This window comes from Phytophthora infestans, genomic scaffold (assembly GCF_000142945.1).
Source record: "Phytophthora infestans T30-4 supercont1.38 genomic scaffold, whole genome shotgun sequence".
In the NCBI taxonomy this organism is placed as follows: Eukaryota; Oomycota; class Peronosporomycetes; order Peronosporales; family Peronosporaceae; genus Phytophthora; species Phytophthora infestans.
In genome coordinates this window covers 959,249-970,145 of record NW_003303721.1, presented here as the reverse complement: position 1 = coordinate 970,145, position 10,897 = coordinate 959,249, and the positions used below count along the sequence as shown (strand labels likewise).

Below are 10,897 nucleotides of genomic sequence, written 5' to 3'. Positions count from 1 at the left end.
CGGTTGCTTGTTGAGTAGCTGGTGCCGCTTGCGTCCCAGTTGAGCTGGCATCTTGAGATGGAGCCGCTTCGATCGGTGCACTTGCGGTGGCCGTTGCGTCCTCATCTCGCATCCGACGACGTTGTTGCCGGGGTCTTGGGTTGGGGCTCCGATTGCGCATAACCATGCTTTCGAAGTCGCCTAGAATCGCTTCAATAGTTTTAAAACTGTCACGAAGTTGTGGAGACGCACTTGTTTCCGCTTGAGTTGTAGTCGTAGGAACTTGACTTGAGTTGTAGCAGGAAAAAATAAGAATGAATTGAGTGTTTAAGCAAAGAGAAGGAAAGCATCTGCCCTGTAGCTAAACCTCAACTATGAATGCAACTTCAAGCACATCATGTACACGATCTACGTCTGGTTGAACAGTAGAGCGAAACGGGGAGTGAAGGCTTGGAAAAAAGGTTGTGTAAGCAGATGCTGGAGTCAGGAGGGGGCATCATCATGACAGATAAGCTAACACATAATCGGTTATGATGTTAGCAGCCGATCGTCGCGATAGTAACCAGCGGCTTCATGATATTCTGCGCCTGCAGAACCTTACGTACAAGTTCGTATAGCACCACGAACGGCATCCCCAGCAGTATCCACCTCGAGAATGTCTGAGCCAGCTTCGAGATCTCCTCGTCTTGCCCCAAGGACACCATCACGCTCTCCGTGTACCAATTTAGCAGGAAAATAGGTCCAAACACAGCTGCTAGTACCAAAACGCCAGCTTGGAAGTACACGCCGATCTTGTCGTATCGTTTGGTGCCATACGCTTGGGAACACAAAAAAAGCGTATCCAGTGCCGACGAGAGACCGAAACATATTGAATAATTGGTAAGGTTCAATAGCTATGCATGTAACAGTTAGCAACATTTTATTAACGAGCATCTTAACTGGAGTCGATATTTGTTGAGTTCTTACCATGGTCGAGAGCGTGGCGGCGTCAACGTACTGCTGTGTGTACGGCGAGTCCATGTGTCCCGCCAAGACGATGCACGTGAGTCCTGGCAGGAACTCGAGCGCTGTCGTGCCCACCTGTTAATTAACCGCAGCGAGATAAGCACACTGTTGTTATGACACACATCCAGGGTTCGCAAAATGGGTTTTGGAATTTTTGGGTATTGGGTATATTGAACGACCCACCCACCTATTCTTTTTTTAGGCTGGGTTTTCTGGGTTTATAAAAATAAAGTAAGAGCGAAAGAGCTGCAAGTGCCATGACTGGCTTTACCTGCACTCGATGCGGCCGCGTCTTCGCCAATAACACAAAGGGATGTGTGACACATCCCTTTGTGTTATTGCGTACGACTGGGTAGACGAGTGCCAGAAGCGTCTGCAGTTCTTCGGTCGCATTAGGTTCCGGCTCTTGGCTTGAGCTCGTGGCTATCGGCGATGGCTACGAGACTCTAGTGCTCTGGTTGGAGCAGCAGCGGTCGCGTCTCGCTGGGACTCACGGGCGCCACCATTTTATCCCGACGGCTGTCTATCCCACCTGATGCCGTAAAAGTCGAGCTGAGTGCTTGTTCGCCGTCCACTCAACGAAGTGAAATTTATTCACAGAGTCCATAATCAGGTGAAGCGATGTCGTACGTGATAAGAGAGGGCTATTTTTTTAAGGGCTCCATTAAAAAGAGGGATCTGTAATCACAAACGCCGAAAAAATCAGAGCATTTACTTCACGAGTTTTGGTCGTTTATTTTTTAGAAAAAGGTTATTTCTAAAAAAAGTAGTACAGTACTGCACCCCGTTTTCGCTGGGGTGGATCATATAGGATTTGTAAATAATTTAGATTTTGAGCCAACAAGTAATAGTTCTTTTGCATTCAGGATCATCATATCCGGAGGTTTATCAAAGGTCCAAGGCGCGAAAACGGGGGGCAGCACTGTAAGCGATTACTATTAATACGAAGTAGGTTTTAGTATTGCGCGTGATTCCACCTTTTGTATTCTAAGTTTGTCGCTCTATTCGTGGTCTAGTTAATTATTCGGCGGTGCGCTTCTGGGCGTCTTCAGCGAGTTCTACCCACGTCCAGCTCTCGAACAGCATATAGAACTGCAGCGAGGCCGCCACAAAGATACCGAAGCCAAAGCCCAGCCATAATCCTTCGATGCCCAAGAAGAAATGAAAGCCCAGTACTCCAGCTACCGGTATACCGAACACGTAGTAGGCCACTGCATTCACCGTCGCAGCCACTTTCTGCTTGCCCACACCGCGGAAAATGCCTTGCACGACAGCATTGAGGCCGTCCAGCACTTCGAGCGGGGCCCAGACTGCCAGCACACTAGCAGCGCGAGCGATCCCTTGAGCGTCGTTCAGAAACAAGCGTGGGATCTCGTGACGTAGCACGTACAACAGCAACGCGAACGTGGACGAAATGGCCAACGTTAGTGTCAACGACACGGTGCAAGCAAGTCTCGCCTGCTTGGGGGCATTGGCGCCGAGACAGTTGCCCACGCGAATGTTCGAGGCCACTGCGAGACCGGCAAACGTCATGTAGATGGTGTTGTTGATGTTGACTAGCACGGCGTGGGCGCTGACAGACACCACGGCACTCGGCAGCACGCCAGCCATCAGCGTGAGCAGCTCAAACGCCCACCACTCCATCGTCATCATCAAGCAGCCGGGGACGCCCAGACGCAAGAACAACGCCACGTGTGCCAGCGCTTCCTTGAGATCCCAGCCACGCCACCATTGGCTCAAATGGTGTGGATGGAAGTAGAAATACGGGACCAATAGAAACGGTAGCACCATGTTCCCTAGTGATCTCGATAGAGCGATGCCCTCAAAGCCCAGCGACGTGTGGTACGTTAGCCAGTAGCCTGATACGATGTTGACGACGTTGCCGATCGCCGCGATAGCCACCAATGGCTTCATGATGTTCTGAGCTTGCAGCACCTTCCGCACCAACTCGTAGAGGAAAACGAACGGCACGCCAGGCAGCATCCAACGTGAGAAACTTTGAGCTAGTCGAGAGACTTCTGCGTCTTGGCCCATGAAGAGTAAAAAGCTCTCGGAGTACCAGTTGACGAGAAAAATCGGGCCGAGGCAGGCACCGATTATCTGTAGACCAGCTTGGAAGTAGATCCCGATCTTCCCGAACCGTTTAGCACCGTATGCTTGAGAGCAGAGCGTGTCTAGAGCTGATGTGAGCCCAAAGCCGATGGAGTACGCTGTGATGTTCATGAACTGCAGGAGTTTTAACATAACCAGTTAGTAACCCCATCGGTTAGTATCTTGACGTTAAAGCTCACCATCGTCGACAGAGTGGCAGCGTCCACGTATTGCTGCGTATGAGGCGACTGGATGTGGCCTGCTAGTATAATACACGTAAAACCTGGTAAAAACTCGAGCGCTGTGGTCACAACCTGCAGGATCTCCGTTAGTAAATAAAACATGTTATTGTATCAGTTCATTGCCACTACGAGATAGTTGACATTCTCTCGCAGACTTACGACTGGGTACACAAGTCTGAGCAGTGTCTTGAGCTCCTCGACGACATGAGGCTCAGCTTCGTCTGCGATCTCAAGACTGCCAGGGATCCCCACGACAGCATCCTTGTAGGCCAGCAGCGGCTGGTGTTCACCGCCATATCTTGCGAAGGTTGGGCTGCGCGGCTCGAATGCCATGGGATAAATGTACAGCCAGAATGTTGGAGCAAAGTCCGTTGTCGCAATGTCGTAGCACCAGTCAAGTTCGTTACATCGACGGTTGAACGCATGAGTGATGGTATTTTATGTGTTCTACACTGAATTGAAGTGGCGAATCAAATAGAAGCCCCCCCATAAAAAGCACTTTAAGAGCATTTAATAACGTTTAAGTAGCTTACGCCCCAGCCGTAAATTAATTTTTTTATTTGTTTAAAAAGGGACCAGAAGATTGCTGCACTGTTGCGACAACGCTGCTCAAAAAAGCCATAAAGGCAAAAATATGTCATTATGCTATCCTATGCCTGGTGTCCTACCACGTCCTTAAGGACATAGTGACAGCTTCAAAGGTATATCTAATGACATAACACGGCATTCCTTTGTCAAAGGGCACCCCCGTTACCATTGTGTTAAAAACATGTACATTGATTTGAAAAACACATCAACTTCAAAGTGCATAATACGATCAATTTAAGGGTTCAGAGCGAAAACTTAAGCCCGCAGTCATCGCCTACTTCCTCAGCAATATGCAGATGCTCCAGCTTATCGACTAGCCCCGCAATGGCTGCTTCTTTAAGCACAGGGTGTACCACCAGTAACTCACGGGTGTCAGTCGGTATTGCGAGCTTCCTAAATCCACTAGTTAGTGTAGCAGGCGAGAGTCTGTCCCAAGCATTTGTTAGCCACTCCATCAGAGTTGCACGCGATGGCGCATCCAGCTTAAACTTTACCCGCGATCCACTATCCTGATGAGCACGAAGCAGACTCTGCAGATGATCCACCCAAAGCGACCGCAACTCCAGCTTGAACGGCTTCATCCAGGCGATATCTGCCGGTTGGCACGACGACGTGTAGCCGGGCGAAACTCTCTTCAGCACCACGTCGATACTCACTGCATACTACTTGACGGCTTGTGTCCAATGACCACTGAAGTCGTCCCATAGCAGCAGGACCTCTTCCCCAAAGTATCCCTTGAGCCGAAATGATAACGCAAAAACTGAATAGACAATTCAGCATTGCACCACCCTTTCGGGTTACAGTAGATCTTGACGTCGTGCTTCGGCATGAGGGGCATTATATCCGGCCATAAACCTCTCCCAAAGCCATTTTGATGCTTGCGGTTGAAGGCATCCGTCTCGGGAACTCTGGAGGATGGCTGCTTGAAGACAGCGAACGGGGCGCGATGGTTTCCATGCATGTCAGCCAGCAGCATGACCGTTATGCGCTTCTTTTCAGCACCAGCATTGTGAATCCAAACCGTACGAGTCCCTTTGGCATCATAAGTACGCGTCGAAGGTACTCATAATTCATCGCAGTTTGGTCGGCATTGTACACCTCGACAATGCCTTCCTCCTCTATCGTTTTTAGGACCTCCATCCTAAATTTCTGCGCCACCTGAGCTGAGTCCGCGGGTGTTACTTGGCCGATACGCGTCTTGCGCCTAAGCGAGAGTCGTTACCTCTTGAGAAAGCGCCTTTCCCAGCTTTCGGGGGCTGAAAACAACCCCACAGGAAGCCCAGCGTCTTCGGCAACCTCCTGGGCCTTGCAGGTCTGCATGAAAGGAGAGACTGGAACGCCTTCGCGGCGAAGATCACGAACCCAGTGTGCAATCTGGTCTTCATCCTTCTCGGAGAGGACCCAGCGCAGCGATTTTTCTTTAGGTGGCCGCCACCGCTTGCTACAGCGCCCAAAATCAATTCATTCTTTGAAACCCATTTATATATTTGCCGTTTTGTTGTCTCCTTCTGCGCTTAGCGAGGCCTGGATAGAACTTCTCCACTGTGGGTGGGATTGATAAAACTGGATTATATGTGCCTTCTTCACGTTGTCCACAGCAACACGAACAAACTTCCTTGGCTTCCTAAGGACGCCCTTGATGTTTATTCGTCCCGATGGTAGTGCCTTCGGCGCCATTCTGGCAATGGCTGGCAGCGACCCGAAGAGCCAGCTTATCACATTTCTGCACATGCGCCCTTTGACAAAGAATTATCCGTTTCTCTATATCCTGCAGTGTGATGCTCTATCTCCGGATCTGCCAGGTACAAAGGATGTCGGTACTTTTGTCCTATTTGGAAGGACAAAAACCGGCAACTAATAGCATTATTTCTTTGTAATAAATGGCATCGAACATTTTTTACCCAAAATCTTCCCTTACAAATCAAAATTCCTTTTTTTGTCCTACCGCTGGCGTGCTAGAACAGAAAATCGTAGTGTATGCCTAATCACTAGGGCAAATCTCCCTGGGGTTATGAGTACCATCGATTAAATTTGCTTCTGTCCCTAGGCGAATTCGCATTACACAATAGGGTTGTGGTGGCCGTAAGGTGAAATCAATTTTTTAGTGATGGCGAGCAATTTAAGACCGAAGACACTCCGCCCAGCGTCTACGCAAGTGAGACTTGAACGGGTGATTACACGCACGTTGGCGGGTTGACACACGTAGGTATATCGAGGTAGTACTTTGAATAGGACAATATTAATGGATGCTGCGAAATCGATGACTTTTCTTGGGTCCGATAATCCGAAAAGTCGTCTCACAAGAGAAGAACCTTATCATTCATGTAGTCTCTGTGACCAAATAATGATCCAGAAGCTTTAGGGAAATTTCAGCATTTCGCCACTCCGAATGAGGTCATAATCCTGCAATTGTGCTCGTCTTGGAGAAGAAAAATGTCTTTCCACAAATGCACGCCAATCCACTTATCTTCGCGTCGTTCTCGCCCTGTGTATTTTGGTGACGAGAGAGACCAGCTGTGAAGACAAAAAATACGGCATCTTGTTGCCATGCTGTCTGCTAGAAGCCTTGCCGTCATTTGCTCTTATCTTTACTGCTGCACTTCATCCATACTGTTTTTGCACCTCTCGTTGTGATGGTCTTGCAAACCATACCAGAGGACACAGCGTCAGCAAAGGCCAAGTTTCGAGGTGATGTCAGAGCAGCTATCGTCGAGAACATTATCTGCAACGTCTTTATCGCGGATCAGACAGGTATGTACTCATCACTCGTGAGCTGAACCGCTCTACTCTGACATGACTGTATTCATAGCCGTCTTGTTCAAGTATCTACCGCCCTTGGCGAGTCCGTGCACGTATCGACAGCTATGTCGGCGCATAAAGCGCCGTCTCCAAGGGTATGACGCGCTGAAGACGTCAGGTGAGATCCCTTCGTCTGCTGCTGTTTCGAGTGTCTTTAGCTCCAGCAAATTTATTGCTGATATTAGACAGCCTTCCTTTCTCATAGGGTTCATCCACAGCACGATGTCCTCTTCTGCTTCAGTGGAGAGGATGGTTGCCGCGTCAACCCTACGGTAGTTCTCGAGGTGCCCTTTGTCTTCTTCGGAGTCCGCCTTAATGAAGCCTGCCTGCTTCTTCCGTTTTTATAATAGTTTTTTTTCTTATTTCAGCGTCGGTGATGTTAGGGTGGAACTCTGTGATAACCTGGTCGAGCTTGGGCCCCTGTGCAAGACGCTCGAGGACTTCAAGTTTGTGCTTGTAGTCGGCTGAAATACGTGTATTTGTCATGTTCTTCCTGCCTGTTTCAGTGGTTCGAGGTCGGGTCATTGCCTGACAATTTGTATAGTGAAGACGGCATTCTTCCACCAGTCGGTCTTACCCTTTGCAGCAAGTTAGCTTGCAAGCTTGATACAAATATTTTGCTGCTATTGGCTATTGGCTATAATCAAAATTTGCTTAGGAAACTGGTTTGCTTAGAACTGGAGCAATACGGTGCTGTATTTGCCCAAATGAACGAATGGCGTTCCCGTAACGTTATATTTTTGGCTCTTTCCTGCTCTAATCGCAGCGTTAATGAAGTAAAAGCTTATTCGGCTTAACTTAAGGCTTGGTAGCTAAAGGGCTAACCCTATGTATTAAATGGGTTAAAAGGGAGATAATGGGTTAAAAGTGAATAGGTTAAAAGGATTAATTTGGGTCCGGTGACCAGAATCAATACAAATCGTCATATGTTGCGCTCATAACTTGCAAACATTTGCTGAACTGCAATACCGTAGAGGTCTGCGTAGACCCCTACCATATTAAGTCAGCCTCTGCAAATCATTTACATCTATTATAACCAATTGAGTCGAAGTATTTTCCGGTAAGAGGCCTCTTCGGGCAGCAAAATCTGTCAAAGCGTAATATTTTAGCCCTTAGCCGAAATCGTTAATGCAACTTAAGAAAACAAGCTGCGCAACTTATCTTCCGGTAAATTACCGATAAAATCGTTAATCGAGCCACGGACCGCCGAGCCGTCCGTACTGCGCTGCAATGGATTTCCCCTCATTCAGAATTTTTCGATCTTCGTAAAACCCTTTAGTGCAGCTGGTAAAATGACGCAAGCAAACAAGAAGCGAAGAATCGGCTTGGAAGCGCCGAAGAAGCAGGCAATGACTCGAAGGACAGGCAATAAAGAGGAACGTGGAGTGGAGGTGACCCAGGTGTCGGTCGATGAGCCGGAGACTTTTGGTACGTGGCAAAACATCTCGGTGCAATACCGCGGCTTACGCTAACAGTAAAAGGTATTATTTATTATCACAGACCCTCCTTTTGTCGCGGTAGCGGTCGTGAGAGTCGTTTGTTCGATTCTGGAACACGTTTGAGCGGGAGAATCGGGTCGTCTATCGAACTCGCGAAGCTACTTTGCGATCGTACATTCACTATCAGTAACACAAATATGTGACTATATTTCGTTCAGCAAATTCGTGCGAATCCTATTTAAATACTACGCTGTGGCCAAGGCCGTGGAAGTGTGGCGAAGCGCATTCTCAGAAATGAAAGATGGGATCTGACGAGGAGTCATTATCACGGATTAGTGACAGCAACCGGTGGATAGAGTGGATCTGGACTGCTCGAAGTGGATCCGTACTGCACGAATTAGATTTGATCAATATGAAGTGGATCAAAGGTCGAGACTACTACAATGAATCTATGGATGACGTTGGTGACGTGGAAAGGTACCGTTGATGAGCAATCCAAGTACCTAGATCCGTGCCTTATATAGGTTGACAGTGAATAATGAATCCAGAGGATAACGGTGGCTAAGCGCCTGAAGAAAGTGAGAAGAATATGATTGATTGATGGCAGTATAGCTGAAATCATCAAGCAGGTGCTTAGATCCACGCTCACCCAAGTAAGCCAAGGGAATATGGAATCCACCATGTGAGCGTGGATTCAGTGGTAATATTATGGAGGAAGGGCCGCAGATATCAGCTGAAGGTGGATCCGGCATGAATGACAGGCAAGATCCACCACTAGATGTCCCAGATCCCAATTTCCCAAGTCCAGATCCACTGGATCGAGGATCCCACACAAAGTGACTAAGGATCTATGGTATCGGGGTGGTAGATCCGATAGATCTAGAACTTTCGTGGAGCGATGGAGACCGCATGTATTTGAATGTGATGCTGGATGATTGGAGGGCTCAGAACCATGAGGAAGTGTACACTTGCAGTAAGGTGGGCTAAAGTGGCTTGAATCCAGGGTGTTATACCCTTAATATGGCGACCTCACGATGATTACGCCATGAATCCGGTGGATCCGATGCTGATACAGATGGGGTGATGAACCAAGGAGAGAAAGGGCAGGCAGTCGAGCCTGGTAAGGGACCTAGCTGGAAAAAGACATCGAAGGTAGAAGTCCAGGCAGGTATAGACTTAAATATGAATCAGAGACGATTTTGCATTGTGTTACACAAGTGCCTTCCTGCCCTCAAGAATCGGAGCGATATTGGCCGTGCGAGCTCGGTGAAGTTTGGTAAATGTAGATCTAGCGTGGGTAGTGATAACTGGATAATATATTGACCAGATCCTACCACCTAGTGAGCTTTCCTTATACGTGCAGATCCATAAATTTATTCGGATCTACTACTTGGCCGGGTATACGATCGACTCTCAACTATCAAGATCCTGCTATAGGAAGCGGCAAGTACGACGCAAAGAAACGCAAAGCCAAGAGAACACACCCGCAGGACAACCCTACGGCCAGATCCCAGATATAGGCTCTGGATCGGCGATGAGTATTATTTGACACTCAAATGGTTTAGTGTTTGCAGTCCAAGTTTCGCTGAAAAGGGCCTCTTTGCTTTTGTTGCTGTACAGTGGAGTAGACGCCCTAGCTTCTTTTACGCTTACAAATATTAATTAAGTGCGGATTTCCTTGCATTACACTACTTCAGCTCAATCGTAGCTAGATCACAACGCTAGGGAAATAAAAATAATTTGCAATTATAGTGGTACGCCCCTGAAGATACAAAAACACAGGGCGACGTCGCTGTGACTGCGGGTCGGCATCGGTACTCTCGTCGTGACCTGTAACTCGGCTGGGTAGTAACGCCTGAGCCGATCGACGTAAAAAGCCAGGTGAAGCCGTAGTGACGACGGAATCTTAAGCGTAAAACAGTCACCGACCACGAAACGGGCCAATGAAGCGCGACGCGATTTAGCTCGCGCCCACGACTACCTTTGCCAAAAACAATCCCAGCAAAAACACACTTGACCTTTAACGCTGGTGTTCACCTCATGCTTACGCTTCTTGGGGGTTTTGCCTCACGTGATTGATGCGGACCGCCGAGCTTACTTCGCTCGGACCGACAATCGTTTTCTTGGATTTGTCACCAAACAGCTTGTTCAGGGCGATCTTCACCTTTTCCGCCGTTAGCAATTCCTCCATCAGATCGGTAGGTGATGCCCATATTTTACAGGGAAGCTGTGCCAAAACTTGTACGCACATCGTCGTATCCGTCATCATGTCGCTTCCTAGGACTCCTCTACACTTCCGATTCATCTCAGTTCACGCTTAGTTAAGCTGCAAGAACAGGACCATAGTGCTCTTCCAATTCGAATTGAAAATTTGATTCAACGGTTTGTCAGAGACCCCCCCCCACGCTTACGCTCAAGGTGTTGCCAAACCACACGCACCTCCAAATTTCTTACGCAAGATGACAGAAATGTGGTGTAGCGGGATCAGCAAAATCTGCGAGATTGCCAGATCCAACTTACCAACTGCGCCCAGACACCGACTAACGGAGGGGGTCCCCCGATGATCCGTGTTCTGCTGAACTTTCCTCACCTTGTGTACCCGTCGGTAGGGCGGGATCTGCTCTCTCGGTAACTTCCGAAGAGTTCAAGTGGTGAAGCTTGAGTGTCTTGGCGAGACGTGGGGATGGGGTGGAGCAGCAGTGGAAAATCTTCACTCTGCGTCCGTGGATGGTTCCGTATCCTAAGCGAATATTC

At 48.4% G+C, this 10,897-nt stretch overlaps 2 protein-coding genes across 2 annotated transcripts; both read right to left on the bottom strand.

Annotated features, from left to right (window-relative positions):
- Positions 1-515: 515 nt before the first annotated feature.
- PITG_15120 (Multidrug/Oligosaccharidyl-lipid/Polysaccharide (MOP) Flippase Superfamily) lies at positions 516-1,490 on the bottom strand (the record flags this gene model as incomplete). The annotated part of the gene is made up of 3 exons (XM_002898241.1): positions 516-872; positions 946-1,059; positions 1,479-1,490. The coding sequence occupies 3 exons, from the start codon at positions 1,488-1,490 to the stop codon at positions 516-518; spliced, it is 483 nt and encodes a 160-aa protein (XP_002898287.1).
- Positions 1,491-2,004: 514 nt separating this feature from the next.
- PITG_15119 (Multidrug/Oligosaccharidyl-lipid/Polysaccharide (MOP) Flippase Superfamily) lies at positions 2,005-3,650 on the bottom strand (the record flags this gene model as incomplete). The annotated part of the gene is made up of 3 exons (XM_002898240.1): positions 2,005-3,210; positions 3,276-3,389; positions 3,477-3,650. The coding sequence occupies 3 exons, from the start codon at positions 3,648-3,650 to the stop codon at positions 2,005-2,007; spliced, it is 1,494 nt and encodes a 497-aa protein (XP_002898286.1).
- Between the last annotated feature and the right edge of the window lie 7,247 nt (positions 3,651-10,897).